Source organism: Cupressus sempervirens, chromosome 11 (genome assembly GCF_028749045.1).
Source record: "Cupressus sempervirens isolate cs-2001-9-10 chromosome 11, ASM2874904v1, whole genome shotgun sequence".
Lineage (NCBI taxonomy): Eukaryota > Viridiplantae > Streptophyta > Pinopsida > Cupressales > Cupressaceae > Cupressus > Cupressus sempervirens.
Window position 1 is genome coordinate 353,424,317 of NC_143128.1, and position 21,494 is coordinate 353,445,810.

A 21,494-nucleotide genomic window follows, 5' to 3' on the forward strand; every position below is an offset into this window, starting at 1 on the left:
CAAACCAAAATCAATACTATAACTACTTGATCTCAATGTCTCATATATAAATATATGTGATAAGAAACTGTAACTAATACAAATATTAATTTCAAATAAGACAAGATTTTAAAATTCATTCATAAATTCTCTTATTAAAATTAAATTACAATGCAGTTTAATTAAACGTAATAAAAAAAGTAAACATATCCAAGATTTAATTTTTCTATGATAACGAACATGTTGTGGCAAATATTCTAACACTTTACAATAAGAACCAATATTGTTATAAAAGGTTGATCATAATGTAACTAATACCATATGACAGTGTCTTCAAATACTTTTATAAATTGTCTTCAATAAATTGGAACATAATAACAGTCATCAATCTCATTATAGAATGAGTGACAAAGTATTCATTTGTTGACTACAATGTGAGTGTGAAATTTCATTATAGATTATTAAGATATTGATCGCGTCATGCTTCAATTTATAATGGATGTGGCGAATATTTTTATTTATTTTTATTGCACTTTGTCTTGAGATTAGCCAAAACCGTTTATAATAAAGAGCAACCCATTACAAATTATTGACATTTAGACTACAAAGTGACTAACATTTTGTGGAAGTATCCTTATGATAGTAATCAGACTCATCATAAAAACTAGTTATAAAATGTTGACATATTGGTCATAATATACAAGTAGTTTCAATTCCTTCCTTTTGAGTATGGCTCTCTAAAAACTTGTTGTAAACTTTCCACAATATCAGCAATGGCTAGGTTGCGCTCATTCTTCATCTCCACCTGCAATTGTAATAAAAAAATCTTAGATATTTTCTACTACTAGTGAAATTACAAAATGTGAAAACTTTGAGAGTTTAATGTAACGACCTGTCCAGTAAAAGTGAGATGAAGTGTTTCTTCTGCAAATGAAAATGCACTGGCGTTCTCAACTGAGAGCTCAAGACTTTCAAGCTGGATGAGACATTTTAGTAGCAAACCTTTCCTCGAAGTGCAGTCTATGCCAATCCAAAATTTATTTTGGTTAAGTCTTACTTTGATCTCTGGATCTCCTCTTTCTTTCTCCTCACAACATTTGGTTTGAAATTGAAGAGGAGTTACGCCAGGCTGCTCCTGCTCAAATGCACTTAATTTCTCTTCCAGATGCTTCACGTACTTTATTGTCTCACTTAGCACACTCTCCTTATTCAACTGCCACCAATATTTCAATTTTAATCCATGTTTTAAATGATCTTGTGAATGGTCTTAAAAAATAATATAAAAAATAAAAGTATTCATAATCTTTTTATCCATCTGATCTGAAATAACTTTTTAAGTGGAGATTCCCAATGAAAATGATGTCAATTTAAGATTTATACTCTCATATCAAACAACAAAATAATCTCATGAAAAGTATAAAAAATACAATCATCTTATCTTATTGTTCTGCCTAGAAGTTCATATAAACAGTATTTGCCAGTCAATTGCAATCCGGCTAAGGAAGAGGGAAAAAAATAGTAAAGCATCCATTTTCATATGTACAATTCATCATCTAATAAAAGGAAAGAATAAAATGGGTAGCAAGCCCCGTCACCTTTCACCTTTTTTATGCCAGGGACCAGAGATGACAAAGCAATCAACTTTTCATTGAGTTTCTGACGTCGATTGCGTTCTGCCATGATATATTCTTTGTGCCTCTTTGTCTTCACCACATTATCATCATCATCACCATTACCTGCATTTGAAGATTGTAACAATGCATCTGAAGCATTATTAACACGCACATTTTCTCCTCCAAAACAATGAATTTGTTGATGAGTATAATTTGTTAAGCTCATGACGTCCTCATGATCTTTCCTCCATTGCTGCACTTGTGGCCCAGAAAATCCATTTGAATTAATATACCCATCTTCTTCTTCTAACAGAATGGCTTTCAACGATTCGATTTGTGAGGACACTGTAATTGGAATACTCTCAGCATAATTTGTTTTAATGTCCTACAAATGATGTATTCAACTTTTAGGCGTTAGAATAATATAAAACTGTATGAAATAGTTGAAGGGCATGAAGCTTCCACAGTTCATATCAATTCTTCATTACAAGATTTAGGGTTTAATTGACTAGAACTATTTAGTATCAATGTTAATTTGGATCAAACTTTAAGATTTCTGAATTACAGTGACAAAGATCAAACTTCATGATTCACTATTTTGATATAAGTGGTAGTTAGAGATCATAAAGGTCGATCTTAATTGTTGATGTGCTGGAAAACGTTCAAAGAACTAAATCATGATTCTAAATATTGATCTTAAAAGATTTAAAATACAATCAAATCTATGATACATGATTTAACTAATTGTTGAATTTGACTGTACGGAAGTTCTTGCTATCAGTTAGCTTCGTTACCTCTGAAAAATCAATAATCTGAACCAATCCATCATCATGATATAAGAAATAATAAAAATAATCGGACACATTACCATGAACTTTCACATAATCAAATTCAAATATTAATATTAAAACCTTTCTCATGATCAAATATAAAATATTAATATTAAAAAAATTAACATATGCAACTACAAAAATTAACAATTAACAATATAAAACAGCACTCTAACTCTTACCAAATCTGATAGCCATGAATTGTCCATCTCCATTTGAAGTGGCGAGAAAGAAAGGTGAGGATGCGTTGGAGATTTGAGGTATATATAGAGAGAGTTTAAATCCACAGTCAAAGACGAGTAAAGTGCGGGTAAGATACAATTTCATGTGATAAATACAGCTTAGAAGACGTAAGTGCATAGGTAAAGTACGGACGTAATGACTTCCGTGGTCAAGAAGAAACTTCTGTTCACGGAATGAAAGCAGCATGGTCTGTGAAGGAAGCTTCGTTTTGTAAATTTTTCTTTCTTTATATGGGGAACAAATTCACCTGGTTGGAAGAAGTGACTAAAAGTCTTTAATGAAAGCCATTTTCTTTTAGTTTGCCAACTTAACATGATTCAATTACATGTTTTGTATGGACCACTACATTACACACTAATGCTTCAGCTTTAAATAGTCAAACTTGACTTATGTGATAAACTGGCTAAGCCTGGGCCGATTACTTGTGTTGTTCTTTTAGTTTGCCGACTTAACATGATTCAATTACATGTTTTGTACGAACCACTGCTTAAACATCACACACTAATGCTTCGGCTTTAAATAGTCAAACTTGACTTATGTGATAAACTGGCTAAGCCTGGGCCGATTACATGTGTCGTTCTTTTAGTTTGCCGACTTAACATGATTCAATTACATGTTTTCTACGAACCATTGCTTAAACATCACACACTAATGCTTGATTCAGCTTTAAATAGTCAAACTTGACTTATGTGATAAACTGGCTAAGCCTGGGCCGATTACGTGTGTCATCGGCGGTACCAAATCTGGACTAACTGGGAGGTTTCTATATTTGACCCGAAGTCATCGGTTGGGAACAGTCACATCAGCAGATTGTTTGGCTCTCACCGTATTGTTGCAAGCGATTTCATGGGGATCGTCAGTTCCTGTAATGTCGGCATTTCTCCTCCTCATTAATTGGGGCCATCAATTGTTGAAGTTGCTAATGATGCTTTGGTGGCATAAACAAGAAAAGCTGTTAAAGCTAGTTCATTTGTCTGGATGGCATTTTGGGAAACTTACTTGGTGGATATTTGCAGCTCCTCCCCGCACCACGTAGACCCTTTTTTGGGCAATCATACCTTGCATTTGAAGTTTTTTCCCCTTGCAATCATCTTTGGTTCGTAGACTCCTATTTGAGCCCCGCCTTGGGCTTATGACCTGCCTCCACCTTGGAAGTAGCAAAATCACAAACCACTTGTGACCTATGGGGATTTAATTGTCAAGCTATTATTTATTCATTTATTTATTTTTTGTCTTATTTGGCAAGTAAATGTGTAATTTGACTTTCTTCCTTGGCCACCGGAAATTGTTTTCCGGCACCAGCCCTTTGATTGATGGGAGTGATTTTTTGCAATCTTTGTCTTGTCACTTGAGGCTAGATTTTTTTTCCAAAAGTGGTCACTTTTTCAAGCATCTTTTTATCTCAATGGTCATTTGACCATCAAATTTATGCTCATCACTTGCTGAGATCAGCATTGCATTAGCGATTATGTCACATTTTCAAGCTCTGTTTGCACTCCATCATTCAGATGGTGCTAGATGCCATGGTGTGAATGATCATACCCCATGCCAGCCAGATATGAAAACATCACTACTTTTGAGGGCACAGTTTCTATATTGTGATGTGAATATCAGGATTTAACTGTGTGATTTTTAAGTCAAACTCGATGACCCATATTTCGTGAGTAGTGATTCAACATGAATCCATCTCTCATGAGAATAAATGGAACACTTAGCACTCATTGGATCTAGGTAATGCTCACAGGGGTGAAGCACTGGGACTTCCCAGGAGGTCACCCATCCTAGTACTACTCCAGCCTAAGCGCGCTTAACTACAGAGTTTCATCCACAGTTAAACCCAAAGCTTGCAAATGTGTTGTGCCTTATGAACCATTCATTAGAAAGCCCCTTAAGCTCATCAATTGATAAGTAGGAGATGATTTCCACAGCTAGTCAAATTGTGATGTGAATATTAGGATTTAACTGTGTGATTTTTGAGTCAAACTCAATGACCCATGTTTCATGAGCAGTGATTCAACATGAATCCATCTCTCATGAGAATAAATGGAACACTTAGCACACAGGTCATCGAGTTTGACTCAAAAATCACACAGTTAAATCCTAATATTCACATCACAATTTGACTAGCTGTGGAAATCTTCTCCTACTTATCAATTGATGAGCTTAAGGGGCTTTGTAATGAATGGTTCATAAGGCACAACACTTGGTGAAGGTTTTGCAAATGGTGTTGCAAGCTTTGGGTTTAACTTTGGAGGAAACTTTGTAGTTAAGCGCGCTCAGGCTGGAGTAGTACTGGGATGGGTGACCTCCCGGGAAGTCTCGGTGCTTCACCCCTGTGAGCATCACCTAGATCCAATGAGTGCTAAGTGTTCCATTTATTCTCATGAGAGATAGATTCATGTTGAATCACTACTCATGAAACATGGGTCATCGAGTTTGACTCAAAAATCACACAGTTAAATCCTGATATTCACATCACAATTTGACTAGCTGTGGAAATCATCTCCTACTTATCAGTTTCTATATTGTCAACATATTTAATTCTTTCTATTAGACATGGATGATTTAATTTTTTGAATTGTCTTATTGTTTTTTATATATGTATTTTCATTTGGAACTTATTTTTGTTTAGAATTGAATGTTAAATATTAAAATTGTTAAATAATATTTGCTTTCAATATGTTAAATATTATTATTATTTTATTAAATTTATAACAGAATAATATTTTCTTATTATTTTTCTTACAAAATATTAACTAAATATTAAATATTTATTTAGTTTCTTAAATTTTAATGATAGCTCTATTAAATATTTAAAAATAAGAGTTAAAAAAAATTAATATCACTCTATTATCACTTCATTATATTACTAACTCTATTAGTACATTTATATCACTTCATTTAAAAAATATTTTTTAAAGGAAAATAAATGACAAATTTTATGATCTATAGAAATCCAAATTTTACTTAATATGATTACGAAAAATATATTCAAACCACAAATATCTAATTATGTATCACAATTATTTATTATTTATAATATTATAATTTTTTTAATAATATTACAATAAAATCAAACGAGTGAAATATTTGTAGAAGAATATATTTTAATTTAATTTATTGTAATATTATTAAAAAAATTATAATACTATCATTTACATCACATTTACATAATAAATCTACATTTTAAAAATCTATATTCATTATATTTAATACATATAATTTATATATTTAATATGTGTGTGTGTAGAGACACAGACATACACACATATCTATATATTTAGAAAGTAATTTTGATTTTGATTTGTCCACTTTAAACAACTTAAAGCATGAGTTAAACCCTGCTTGGACAAGCCATGATTCATGATCCATGGTCCTAAAATTACATAAGTATTTGATACTATTTGTAATACTTATTGAATAAATCAAATATTATCCTTATAATTAATTTTGTTCTATTTATAAGTTATATTGGAAAAGTCTAGTTAGATTTAATAATTTATTAACATCAAACTATTGAAAATATCTATTAAATTATAATTAATTACATTAAATTTTAAAATTATATCACAATTTAATCAACATATAAATTCAAACTTTAATTTATGTTAAAAATATTATAAATTTACCTTTTTGTAAAACATATATTTTTAAATTAATCACATTTATTAGAAATAATTAACATTAACATTCACAAAATTTTCACTTAGAAACTTTAAAAATAATAATTAAAAATTAATTTAACTTTAATAAAATAAAATATAAATATTAAAAATTATTAAAATGTTTTGAACATAATATAAATAATATTAATTAATTTAACTTTAATATAAATATAATATAGAATTAACACTAAAGATTTAATATTTATAACTAATCAAAATGCATACATATATAAGAAATATCCACTATTCTCACACTTTAAGAAAAAGCTCCACACACATCTCCTTCATTCTCATTCCCTTTACTATTGACAAAACTGATAGCCACTAGCTTGGAAACAGTGCAAATGGGCCTACAATTGCCATGACATGGCATGGCATGAATGGGAAGGACATCCAACCATCCTGAACGGTGGGGCTAGATAGTTGTCACCCTCTATTTGGACCTACCTTTGTATTTTTTCTCATATCTCTGACATACAGACTCTATTTTCTAAAAATAAGATATTTCTTGAAAGCTAGTTCCGAGCTTGTCATAGTGGTACAATTAGTTTTTAGTTTTGATGTCTTTTGATGGTTTTTTCTACTATTAAAGATAGGGGTATAGTTTTTCACTTTGAGAGGCATATCTTGGGCATCTAATCTCTAATTTGAGAATTTTTTATATTGTTGGAAAGGTCTTTCCAAGATCTTTCCAAAGATGCTAGTTGTTTTTCATATTCCATGACAAGCACATTCTATTCAAGCTTCTTCATTTCTACATTATAGTAGATATCTTGGTTGTTTTAGGTCTGATAATCATTTTCTTTCCTTCAGATGATTCATGATGACTTGTACTATCTATTGTATTACTCCTATGTCTCTTCTAGTTTATTTAGACATCATTTGTATACATTCTTGCAAACGCATTAAGATAAAGTGTCATATTGCATCTGTATTTTTTGTTTTGGTACTTTTGTCTTGTTTTATCTTCTAATTCAAGTAATGTCATCTGAGGGTACTCATAAAGATTATTGTATCGTTGGGATTCACCATACTGTGTGCCTTATTGTACATGCACTACTCATGATTAAAGTGCCATGGGGGGTTGATGCGTTGCCTTTGTTTCCCATCATCCTTTGTTGAATGAGTTTTTCTTCTGTGACATTAGCCTTATGACATGTCTGAGATTGATCACCCTAGTACACACATATGTACTCTTTTGTGCATCTTGATCATGGTTCCTTTCCATGTAGTTCTTTTGCCAAAGTTTTCCAGTTGCCTGTCACCTCACCCTTGTCTACATTAGGAGGTTTCTTCTATTATTTCTCATGCTTCCTTGGTTCGATGGAGTGAGCTATTATTCAGTTTTTATTCCTATCTACTAGGTGGATGTAGTGGCTAGGTACTATGCATTTTGGTGAGATGGATCATTTACTATATTGAGATTCTTCTTTTCATTCCTACTTTAGTTTCAGCTTTCCATGTTCGATTGATCGGCTCTTCAGGCTTTGGTATTTCATACCATCTGTATCTTCAAGTTTAGTTGTTTGTTTTGTATGCCTCCTGCTTCGATGCAGATTATAGTCTTCTCTACCTGGTTAGGTTATATTTTAGTGGAGGTTCTTCAGATTAGTAGTTACTTTTGATAGAGTCGTGTAGCTTTTACATGCTTCAGTGGTGTTCTTCATGATCATCTTTTGTTCCTGTCTTCTAGGGCATTCCCTAGTTTAGAGGCTTCTTCAGTCCTTAACTAGTTTCTTTCATCATTTTTTCCATCTCTTTTTGGAGTAGGGTTTTTCCCATGTGGTTTTCTCTAGTTCTTCTCTTTCTAGAGATTTGGTTGTGCTTGTGTACCTCATCAAGCCTTGTGTTTTCCAGGACCCAATTGTACTTTCTAGGTTTTTATCTACTTCTTTAGTTTATATTAAGGGGGGGTGTTAGAGTAATTAGATATTTTCTAATTAGCTCTATTTTTCTTAATCTAAACTTTAGGCATCTAATAATTAATTCTTTTATTAATTATTATGATGCAACCTAGGTTAGACCCTTTTAGGGTTTTTATCTCCTTTATAAGGATGATATCTCTTTGTAATTATTAATAAATTCACTTTTGATAATAGAAATCTTTGTTTTTCTCATCAAAAATGTCTCATCTTATATGGATTTGAGTATTCCAGCCTCCATAGCTTTTGCTTCTCTCTTTTTGCGATAGGTGTTTGCATATAAGTGATTCTTGGGAGATGTGGGGTTGATCTTTCATCAACTTCAATAGATAATATGTCTTCAATTAGAAGAATATAAATTCAATTTGACTCTAGAAGCTTTCCAAGTAAGAAATCCCTGATTACCCTCTAAAACCATCAAAAACCTATGGCCTACTTAATGTCACCCTTCCAAACTCAATCCTAGTCAAATAAAAGTACCATTGATATGGTATGGACTGATTGTTCTAATCATGAAAATGTACCCTCCTTCAACTATATTTCACACTCCAATAACTTAGCCACAACTTTAGTGTTCCTTCACTCAAACAATCATGGTAAATTTAAAATAAAGTTAGCCATTACTAATCTCTATTATAAGAGGTTTGGTCATTAGGTCCTTAGAAATTTGAATCATTTCATTGAATTCATTATTATAAAAGGACATTATTGGATCCAAGATAGTCCAATTGATATTCATTGATGATTTTTCATCTCCCAAGATGTTTTTTCTCTTTAGTGACCATAGGCTTGTCTAGGTCCCCTTGCACCATCATGGCCTCAACATTTGATCACTAGTTTAGAGAAATCTAGAGCTTCAATGTTTGTATGATAAAAAATTTTAAATGAACAAAGTGTTTTTGTTACTCCACGATGTCCCTTAATGTACAAAAAGGCTCAAATTTACCATCTTAGGAACCCAATTTTTAAATGACCCACTTGAAGGGTTTTAATGGCTTCAGCTGATCCAATCCAACCAACAAATTAGTTTCCAAAATTTTAATTTCTTATCTTATTGGAAAACTCTTGTCTCAATCAACTTAGTGTACCTTGGGAATACTTAAGTCCATCATGTGCTAGAGCATTCTTGAAGATAAGTGAACAAAATGAGGTTTCCACTAGTAGTTACTTGGCTAACCAGAGCTAATGGAGATGACAGATTGGTCTAAAGATTAATAGTTTGAAAGATGCACCATTTGCAAATTCCTATTGTTCGTGAATGGATTTTTTGCACTAATTAAAATGCTCTCACCAAAACCAAAATAAGTTAGGTATCCCAAAATAGAGATACATGCACATTTAGGCATACCTAACACCATCCTTGTACACTATATGGATCTTTAATACCCTTTACAAGGACTGAGATATCATTTCCCAAAAAATCATTGTCCCAATCAACTTAGTGCATCTTGGGAATAATTAGATTCATCATGTGTTGAAGTATTCTCAAGGATAAGTTTATGAAATAAGGTTTTCATTAGCAATTACCAAACAAATAGAGCTGATCAATTGGTCCTAGGAAGAACCATTTAAAACATGCACCAATTTGTAACTTTCTATTGTGCTTGCCAAAATCAACCAATTTCGATATCCCCCTCTATTCTATTACTCCAAATATAGTTAGCCCCTTGTAGACCCACATCCATTAAGGCTTGTTGATTTAGAAACTCAATCGAATTAATCATATTATCCATATATGTGGTTGAGATCCTCCTAATTTTTCACTATCTTTTATAGTGGTGCTAAAATATCTCATAATTAGTCAAAATTCATCTATAAACTTTGTCTTACAACAAGCCAACATGTTCCCAAATCTATTACTTGTGCCCTTAGTATCAAGGAAATAAATATTATAAAGGACCCAAGTGAAATCATCCCTTATATGATTAAATATAATGTTCATAATATTATCCTTTCAGAACACAATTGTTCCTCTAAAGGCCCCTTCCAAATTGCTATGAACAACACCACAATTTTTGAATACCTTAATCCTCTTGATCTTCTCACTAATCATCTTAATTTCTTGAATTAGAATAATGTGGACAACTTATGTAATATGACTAAATTCTTATTAACTAAGAGGAGGGGTGAATTAGTTACTCAAGGTCCTTAAGTACCATTTGAACAATTAATTACAAAAACTCATTGTTTCACTTATCTTGTTGTTGATCAGTATCTACTATAAAAATATTGTCTTAAACATAACATTCTTTTCTTAATGAAAACATCATCAAATGTAAAACATATAAAGCATTCAACACATATTTGACACTAGGATTTTACATGGATACCCAATTTGGGAAAAACCACTAGCAACATGTCACCACTTTTTCACTCTTTCAAAGTGAGCCATGTTAGGAGCCAACCTTGTTAAAGGTTTATAATAAAAACTGTTAAATATGACCCTTTTAAAGGATTTAATCACCCTATTAGGAGTGGCCTTGTTAGAAGACTTTAATCATGTTCCATTTAGAATGAACCTTGTCAAAGGATTTACACAGATTGTTATGTCTTTCAAATGACTATTAGGTCAACCTCTATTAAAAGGATTTCAATACAAACTATTTATAATGATTAGAAAGAAAATAAAAGGTTTTGATCTATATGATTACAATTCACTTTGCAAGTTCAGTTCTTGCTTTGATCTTTGTGTTGACTTCTTGACAGGCTCCACATTGTCATCTTTGTTCTTGATACACTTGGAAACCCTTCAAGAAATCAAAATTCTCTCTTCACCAGTTCAATTAAGCCTTCTTCTTAGATTTATTTATCAAAATCAGTAGCATTTATGCAAGTTATCTCCTTTAGCTTCACATTCACTCATACACTTGTGTGTCTCTCATCAACCTTCTTTTGTATGCATCTCTCACATATACCCACACTTGCACTCTCCCATTTTTTCACCTTTGTACCTCTTTAAATAGTCAATTCTTGCTTTACCATTTTCTATGATCATCGTAGATCTTAGGGTTTATGATCAGGTTCAACATGATTCAATGTATATATCCATCTGCTTGATAATCCTCTAAAAAATTCTCTGAAATCCATCTATTAGGTCTTTACCTAATCCTTGCCTTGAATTTAATGATTCAACTCATCAATCTTATCTTCAACATGGTTTACATCTCCCAAGAAATCAACTGAGTCGGCTAGATCTCATGATTTCCTCAAATTCATTCTCACCACTATTACTCAAAAATTTCTAAATTCTAACACTCGGTCATCACTGAATTACTTAGTTGTTGTAAATATTTTGGCTTGGCATAAACTATTTTACTCAATCAATACTCGTGCTAGGTCAACACTAAATTTTCTCGGCACTTACTATGGCTCAGTTGACACTAGCATCACTCGACATTCCTTATCCTTTTACTCTATTTCTTGGCTCAGCTTGAATTTCTTGATATAAACAATTACTTTTCTTTATCAAAGTCTATCTAATCAAATGTCCATTGTAGTATCCTTTTCATAACTCAACCTTTCCTCTAGGTGCTATTGTTATGAGCAATTTCTCAAATCATCTTCATCAATCAAATAGATATGATATTTAGATTAGGTAGCATTGATGTATTATCAATAGATTTGACATCAATGAAAAAACAACAATTGTTCCAATTGTAAGTTTCCAACAAATACAACAAAATATAATATTTCTATTTTTTTTTGTCAATTACAATTAGTTCTATAATTATTTATTATTACATTTTCTTAGTCTTTTCAATCGAATGCTTCTTACACATTTCAAACCCAATGCACTTACTATAGCAGTCTTATCTCAACATTTTCTACTATAGGAGATTTTGAACAAGGTAAGCTAATTCATGAATATGTGATTGTTTCAGTGGCGAATTTATTTGTAGCTATGTATGCTAAATGTGGTAAATTGCAAGTGTATCCAAGATCTTTGAAATTGTAGGGACCAAAGTGAAAAAAAAAGAGAGACCAAGCTTGCTATAATTGCTATAGGGTGGGAAGCTCCACATTGAAATGTGTATGGCCTATTACTATCAAAACTTTAAAATACCATGTAACAGGTGTGGAATATAGAAACATAGAAAATGCATGTAGACTATTTTCTATGTTTGATTAAAGCTTCTATTTATGTTTATAAATAATTTCTTTTTTAATTAATTACATTTTTTTTTGCATAATTAGAAAATTAATCTTTGATTTAATAGCCTATGTTGAATTCAACAAATTCTTAATTTAATCTTTGGCATCAAATCCATTTTGACTTATGGTGATGGGGGATGGTTTCAAGAATAAGTTCAAGTTTTCATTCTTAATTGCTTTCAAGCATGATGGATAATTGATTTCAAACTACAAATTCTCAATTTTGCACATTTATTGCTACCCTTCACCAAATCAATTTTAAAGGTTTGATCCCCAACTAGAATCACTATTGAAAAGAGTCTTTTAGCTATCTATTATTAATGATAGAGTATTATATTAAAAAATTATCTTTCTAATTTTGGCAAATTAATTCCTGGAGAAGCTCCATGGTTTCAATGCGAGGATAACCAAGGTTATTGTGATTCTTGGAAAAATGGGAGAGTCAAAATTGATGGGGTCACTCACCATGTCAATGTGGAATTCATAGCTTGGGTTGTCGAAATCCCTCTGGAAGGGACACATTTATTTAGAGATAAGAAAATGTTGACAAACGTTGTCAAAGTTTTTGTGAAGGATGAAAAGGAGCTGAATAAGCTTGTCAAGGTGGAGATGTACTATGAGATGGAGTCAATCAAAAAACTATGGAGGTATGTTCTCAGGATCATCATTGAGTATATTTCCATGAACCCTAGATTTGATAGGATAAGAATGTATCATTTTGTCTTGCTTAATCACTTTAGGCATAGAATCAAAATCTCTTTTCCTTTTTACCTCTTCACCTCCATGAGCAAGGGTATCGAGGGTTTCAAGAGGAAACTCACCGCTAATCCAACTCTTCAAGAGGGATTACTCCTCCTGGTTTATGAGTATCTAAAGGCCCAAACTAGGGGGAAATCCCTTGGTGATGCTAGGTGTGATTCTAAGGAAACTGGGAGCTCGAATTTCAAGGATGTGCAAAGCATAAAATTGAAAGAAGAGGAGTCTAAATCCAAAGAGGAAAGGAAACCCTCTACTTGCATTCCCTATAGAAGGAGCCTGAGAGATTTACCCCTCATTCCCCCTAAGCCTGAGCCTCAAGAGGAGGAGGAGGATAATGAGGATGACGAGGACACTAAATCAAAGGAAGAGAAGAAGGAAGAGGATGATGATAAGGAGGAGAAGAAGGGGAGGGATAGTGAAAAGGAGGAGGAGGATTCTGTCAACATGTCGAGAAATCCTAAGAAAAGGAAAGCAGATGAGACCTTTGACACCAAAGACCAAATTCCTAAGATTCCTAGCCCTAGCCCCACTTCCTCCCTAACTGTAGACATTCTAGGAAAAGAGAGTGGGGAGGTGATAATGAAAAATAGGAGGAGGTCTTGGAGGAATTTTAATTTGAATAAAGCCAAATTGGGAATTTTCAGGGAGCCTTTGAATATTCAAGTGATGGAGGACATTGATGGCAAAACCCATTATGATGATCTCATTGGTCCTGGTCTGGTTGTGATCTTAGATAATGCAAGGGAAACTGGGCTTAACCTTTTGAACAATGCTAGGAACAACATGATAGACAATTTTCGATCTATCAAATGGTTGTTCCATGAAATTGAAGAACTCAAGGGGAGAAGAAGCTAGGAAGATGACCAATAAAGAGGTAGCGACCAGAGGCACAATGAAGAGGACAGAAACTAGGATGGAAGCCAACTGTATTTCAACATCTAGGATCATAGGGCCGAACAGGAGGACAAAATCACCAAGGTTGAACAAAGAGTCCAAAGGATGGAGTTCTTCCACCAGAACCTAGCAAATCAGGTAATCACCACCTTGAATACCCTAAACAAAAATATTAATAGCCTAGGCGAATCACTAATTAATGTTGGATTTGGCAGGGAGATACTGGAGAAGTCCAACTTGGAAAATGGGCAGGCTAAGGATTATCCAAAAGAAACTAGGGACCAGGTGGATGCTCAGAACCAGGATGAGAAGGATGTGGACAACATGAAGACCATAGAAGCTACAACATCCCTGTAGGTTCTTGAGAAAGAGAATTGATAGTTAGGTTGTTCCCTCGTTCTATCCTAGTGTAGATGGTTCCTTCTTGTTCTAGTCTTGCTAGTTTTTTGTTCCTAGTCATGGGCCAATTTTTAAGGTTGGCTTTTGTTAAGCTATTTTGTTTATGCTAGACATTTCTGAATATTTCTATTTTTGATATGTTATAATACTTTCAGGTTTCAGGATCCCTATAAAACCTATTTTACTTAATTGAAAACATAATTTTATTTTCTTTAAAATAATTGATGTCATTTTTTTGGGTCCCCCAATCTAGTACACCAAACCTTAGTATTTCTTTTTACTTTTACCTACTATAATAGGCCTTACCTATATAATGGTCACTCAACACATAGTCTCTAATGTTCTAGAATTATTTTTATCACTCCACCTATTGAAATCTAACTTAATTTATATTGAACATAAAATTTTATTTTAATTGTATTCCTATAATATGGCATTGCCTTTATAATGGTTACTCAACACATGGTCTCTAATTAAATGTATTATAAATATTTATTATTATTTTTTATGGGTGTATGAGTCAATTTATTTTTATCGTGAAGTTTTTCTCTTTTTATTTGCACTTTTTTTTTAATGTTTGAGTAGTGATAATGAATTTTACCAACTTTCCCTTGGACAATTTTTCATTTGAAAAATCACTTTCCAGTTGAACTATTTTTATGTTTGAGTTGTGATAATAACATTTTTCTACTTTCCACTTGAACCATTTTATATTTGGAAACTATGTACCAACAAAAAACCTAATTCAATTTAGATTTTATGTGTCAGACTAATACAAATATCTAGCTTTTTAAGAAGATCAAGGGTTACAAAGTGTGGAAGACCTTGAAAGTCCCTATTTATAATTTCACTACAAATGTCTTTTTGAGGATCTGAACCTAGATTATTATTACAAAAAAAAAAAATGAGTGACCAAGAATCTCTCATTTTAATTTCATGTTGAATGCAACTCAAAAAATAATTTTTTTTTAATAGAAGTCAAATAATTCAAGATTAAGAGTCAATGTTTTGAATTCTATATTGAACATTACTTTGAAACTTTATAATTAAAATTTCCCAAATAAAAAGCAATACTTTATTTACTTGATTTCAATATATCACATAGAAATAAAAATGTATAAGAAATTATAACTAATATAAATATTCATTTAAAAAAATACAAGATCTTTATAATCATTCATAATTACATATAATTCACAAATTATTTTTTGTATAACAACCAAGATGTTGTGGCCAACATTGTAGCAATTTAGAATAAGAACCAACCTCTTATAACAGATTGACATGTTGATTATAACATAACTAATATTTTTGGATAGTGTCTTCAATAAATTGGAATAGTTAATGTCAGCGATCAACCTGTTATAGAATATGTGACTAACAGTTTGTGGCATGTCCCTCTAACATTTTGATCACAACATGCCTCTTAATTTATGATAGTGACCAACTCATTACAAAGTATTGACCACAATGTGACTATTATTTTTGTTTCCCTTCTAACAATTGGAACAATTTATGATAGTAATCAGACTCGTTATGAAATGTTGGCAAATTGATCATAATATACAATTTGTTTAATCCCTTCCTATTCAATGTGGCTCTCTGAAAACTTCTTCTAAACTTTCCACTATGTCATTAATGGCTAGGTTGCACCCACTCTTCATCTCGACCTGCAACTGTACCCAAATTTCTTAATTATTGTTTGCAGCTTGTGAAATTAAAAAAACCGAAAAAATTGAGAGTTTAATGTAATGACCTGTCCAGTAAAAGTGATATGAAGGGTTTCTTCTGCAAATGAAAATACACTGGCATTCTCAACTGAGAGCTCAAGATTTTCAAGCTGGATGAGACATTTTAGTAGCAACCTTTCCTCGCATTGCAATCTATTCCAAACCAAAATTCTTTTTGGTTAAGTCTTACTTTGATCCGACTTGGATCTCCTCTTTCTTTCTCCTCACAACATTTGGTTTGAAGTAGAAGAGGAGTTACGCCAGGCTGCTCCTGCTCAAATGCACTTAATTTCTCTTCCAGATGCTTCACGTACTTTATTGTCTCACTTAGCACACTCTCCTTATTCAACTGCCACCAACAGTTCAAATTTAGTCCATGTTTTATATTAAATAGACCTAAATGATGTTGTGAATGGTCTTTAAAAACTATTATAAAAAAATTAAAGTATTCATAATCTTTTTATCCATGTTATCTTAAATAACTTTTTAATTGAAGATTCCCAATGAAAATGATGTCAATTTAAGATTTATACTCTCATATCAAACAACAAAATAATCTCATGAAAAATATTAAAAATGCAATCATCTTATCTCACTGTTCTGCCTAGAAGTTCATATAAACAGTATTTACCAGTAAATTGCAATCCAACTAAAGAAGAGAAAAATAATAATAAAGCATCCATGTTCATATGTACAATTCATCATCTAATAAAAGAAGAGAATAAAATGGGTAGCAAGCCCCATCACCTTTTTTATGCCAGGGACCAGAGATGATAAAGCAATCAACTTTTCATTGAGTTTCTGACGTCGATTGCGTTCGGCCATGATGTATTCTTTGTGCCTCTTTGCCTTCACCACATTATCATCATCATTACCTGCATTTGAAGATTGTAACAATGCATCTGAAGCATTATTAGCACACACATTTTCTCCTCCAAAACAATGAATTTGTTGATTACTATAATTTGTTAAGCCGGCATCCTCATGCACTTGTGGCCCAAAAAATCCATTTGAATTAATATACCCATCTTCTTCTTCTAACAGAATGGCTTTCAACGATTCGATTTGTGAGGACACTGTAATTGGAATACTCTCAATAATAATTTGTTTCAATGTCCTACAAATGAAGTATTCAACTTTTAGGCGTTAGAATAATATATAACTCTATGAAATAGTTAAAAGACATGAAGCTTTCACAGTTCATATGAAATCTTCAATGCGAGCTTCAGATTTAATTGACTAGAAGTATTTAGTATCAATGTTAATTTGGAAAAAACTTTATGATTTCTGAATTACAGTGATAAAGATCAAACTTCATGATTCACTAGTATGATATAAGTGGTAGTTAAAGATCATAAAGGTCGATCTTAATTGTTGATGTGCTTGAAAATGTTCAAAGAATTAAATCATGATTCTAAATATTGATAAAATACAATCAAATCTATGATCAACGATTTAAACTAAATTTTGAATTTGACTGTACGAAAGTTCTTGCTATCAGTATTTCTTATCAAGCTTAATGATCAAATTTAAAACATTAATATTAAAAAAGTTTAATATAATCAAATCCAAAAATTAACAATAAACGATAAAAAACAGCATTCTAACTGATCATTTCTTCCTCTTACCAAATCTGACAGCCATGAATTCTCCATCTCCATTTGAAGTGGCGAGAAAGAAAGGTCGGGATGCGTTGGAGATTTGAGGTATAGATAGTTTATATCCACAGTCAAAGACGAGTAAAGTGCGGGAAAGATACAATTTCATGTGATAAATACAGCTTAGAAGACGTAAGTGCGTAGGTAAAGTACGCATGTAATGACTTCCGTGGTCAAGAAGAAACTTCTGTTCAGTACGGAATGAAAGCAGCATGGTCTGTGAAGGAAACTTCGTTTTCTAAGTTTGTCTTTGTTTAAATGGGGAACAAACTCACCTCGTTGGAAGAAGTGGTCAGGCACCACTAAAGCCTTTCATGGAAGCCATTTTCTTCTAGTTTGTCAACTTAACATGATTCAATTATATGTTTTGTGAGATGTTCACATTAAGACTTAAATTCTAAGTTAAAAGTGTTAAATAATCAAACTTGACTTATTAGTCTCTGCCTAAAAGACAGGAGGCTAAAGTTTTCAACTTGTTTCATTGTATTAGTTCATTCATTGAAACCTGTACTTTTTCTAGTTATGACATTTCTGACTATAGTTTGAAAGATTTAATGAAATATTTCATTTCATATATAGAAATTACTATTTTTCATTGGTCATTATTATTTTCACCAGCAGTCTTTTCTTTTTGGTCTACAAATATTAGGATAAAATTGTAAATAGGACAATTGTCATTTCACTAGGAGACCTCGCATCCACTATTACAATTTCCCAAACACACTATACCTGCAAAGAATAGAACTTGTTTTGAAGACACTCCTTGCATGACACGAGGTGTAGGTTTTTTACAGAGTTAGGTATATGAATCTTTGTGCCAAACAAAAATGTCTTCATACGTACACATTATAAGATGACACAATTGAAGAAAACATCACCCATTCTTTGTCACATCCTATGCACTCAGATTATATGCATTTTAAGGTTTTAAAAAAAATTGTTTATCTCCTTGTAAATAGCAATTCTCACACTCTATCAATATTGAAAAATAATGTCATTCTGGTTATAGGTTGAAAAGATATTTTGGAAAAGCTTGCTTCCTCTGGAGTAGTGGCTCTTGCATAATCAGGACTTAGGTATTTACTTTCTTCCTATTGTTGCATAATTTGTAGAGTGGATGTAATGATTTTCCAATTTAGCTTTCTTATCAGTTTTGTTAAATAAGATGAAACCCTAAATTTTATTTGTTTTAGCCCTTCACATTTTCATTTTTCCATTTTGGAATTTGAATATGCGCAATGCTATACTAGTTTCTACCTCTTTGATGTTTCTCATTTTTTGAATTTTCTTGTTTTGGTTTGTGAATGGTGGTGAGTATTAGGTTCTTCTATTTGTAATGCTATTTTTATGTTTGGAAAGTTGCAACATATAGTAGTTAATATTAGGCTTCTATTTTCTTGAAAACCTAAAAAATTCTGTGTTGAAGCTTAAATGCATTTTCATGGCTTTGGATTTTATGTTTTCATTGAATATTTAGGCTTTTGTGGATCTTGAAGTGTAAAGAATTTTTTGGCCATTGGCTTTGTGTAGCTTTTCCCTAAAGCATATATTTGAGAGGATATAAATCACTTTCAATTTATTTATTTTTCTGCTTCACCATGGTGGAGCACTTAGAAATGTAGATGCCAGAACCCCTTAGCATTGGAAAAATGAGTATGGATTAGTATTGTGTTCAAAGATTTGGTTTACATTTTAAAAAGAAACTTACTTGCTAAAACTAGAAAACCCAAGTAATTTACTAGACAAACATCTCCCACCAAGAAAAAAGAGTACAAGGGGTAATTCTTAGGCTAAGCATCCATTCTCATTGTAGGGTTAGTAAACATTTCTAAAGTCTTATACTCACACGTATCACCTATGTTCTTAAACAAAAACTTTGAATGCCAGCTATGCCAGTAATGATGCTAGTAACCTTATATGTCGCTTCTCTTAAACAAGCATCTAGCATTGTACATTCTTGCGGAAGGGTAAGGGTGAACTTTCCTATAGTGTGGAGTGCCAATCAAAAAAACAAAATTACTAATATTCATATTACTTTTGCACTATCCTATAACACATTGCAAAAGTTCTAGATTAATGTGTCTTCTCTTGTTTTGGTATTAGAAAAGTTTTCTTGAGATTTTGTGTTCCACCAAATGTAATCCAATGAAATAAATGAAAAATATTAATAATGAACTTTAAAATAAAGATCTACTAATAATGTACAATAGCAATTTTCTCATAAAAAATACAAGAATTGATAGATCACTCTATTATTAACTTTATTTTTGTGACCATGAACTGTAATTATGTTGTCACTTGTAATTAACAATGGGATGTATTGTGTTTGGTTGTGGAGAAGTAGATGCTTAGTCAACTAGCATCTGTCTATTTCTTGAATCCACATAAACATTTTGTTTGAATATTGGGAATATAATTATTTCCTTTTGGTTTTTGATATCTTGATTCACAAATATATATAGAAATGTTTGTATATTTATATATTTTCTCTATTTGTGTGTGTCTATATGCTCATATATGTATAGATAAACATGTGCATCTATTTGTATATTAAGTCAAGGGGTGCCATGCAACACAAACTCCTATCTACTATGAGAAAGGGTGAAACTCTATAACCTTCATCATCATTAGTTTAGGCTATGGTAAAATTGAATAAAATTTTTTACATAAAATATAGAGTTGCATACAAATAAATTTAAGAAATTTGGAGAAATTCTTCAATGGGTATAACTGCGAAGTACCCACAAAATGGGTCGATGAAAAGAGTGTATGTAGCTTTAATCTATAATAATGTAATTGGTGGACAATGAATTGAAAAATGCTCCAATGGAAAGTGAGCCTAAAAGACAATCCTCTAAACAAAAATGCGAGAGGTCATTATGATTTGATAATTAGAATTCATATTGGGGTGGAGGAATGAAGAATATATACAAATCGATTGTAGTTTAATGCTAATGATTGATGAATGCACGAGACTCTTGTAGAAGGAAAATGTCATGGAAACGATCTTCTTCATATTACTAATGATGTTCTCATCCTCTCAAGCCTCCATTTTCTATGTTTCTAATTGATGTATTATGTGGTTTTCTTACATTAACATACATGCCAATTAATTTTATTTTCTTTTATTTCATCCTTTGCAAACTCATTTAGCTCATGAGTAGGGTTGTCAATTTGATTATATATAGCCTTAGATATTGTTCATCACACTAATTTCCATTTCAACCATGTCTAAAAGAATGAAATTTTTATTTTTGTTAGATTCTTCTCTTTTAGAGTTCTCTTGGTCACATGGTCATGATGGTGCTCAAGAGCTAAGACTAACTTCCTGACAAGTTAGTCTTGTGTTGGCTTTTCTTTTTCTGGAGATCAAATTGGTGAGAGACTAGTATACTCTTTTGGGGATGTAAGGGAGAAACCACTTGTGGTGTTCCTTACTCTTCGGATAGACTGGGAGAAAATGGTTCTACAGGGTTTTGGAAATCACTTGTTGATCTACTCTATTGCTTCGTTTGGAAAATATATTTCATTGCCAAGAATTTTTGATAAAATGTGAGGAAAATCATTGCATAGTTGAGATGGAAATTGTTGCTTAACTAATGATGTGATTTGGTGGTAAGTAGAACAATTTAAGTCATTCTCTCTATATA

The 21,494-nt window shown here is 32.1% G+C and overlaps 1 protein-coding gene across 1 annotated transcript; it reads right to left on the bottom strand.

Annotated features, from left to right (window-relative positions):
* Positions 1-407: 407 nt before the first annotated feature.
* Positions 408-2,643, bottom strand: LOC149529535 (transcription factor bHLH19-like). The gene is made up of 4 exons (XM_089810569.1): positions 2,605-2,643; positions 1,582-1,977; positions 872-1,192; positions 408-784 (listed from the first exon to the last, which is right to left on the bottom strand). The coding sequence occupies exons 1-4, from the start codon at positions 2,635-2,637 to the stop codon at positions 689-691; spliced, it is 846 nt and encodes a 281-aa protein (XP_089666695.1). The 5' UTR covers positions 2,638-2,643; the 3' UTR covers positions 408-688.
* Between the last annotated feature and the right edge of the window lie 18,851 nt (positions 2,644-21,494).

Excerpts from the sequence above, each read along its gene's own strand:
- LOC149529535 (XM_089810569.1), bottom strand. The coding sequence starts at position 2,637 with ATGGAGATGGACAATTCATGGCTATCAGATTTG. Across the intron at positions 1,193-1,581 it reads TGGTCCCTGGCATAAAAAAG|TTGAATAAGGAGAGTGTGCT; the intron begins GTGAAAGGTGAC and ends TATTGGTGGCAG. Across the intron at positions 785-871 it reads ATCTCACTTTTACTGGACAG|GTGGAGATGAAGAATGAGCG; the intron begins GTCGTTACATTA and ends TTACAATTGCAG.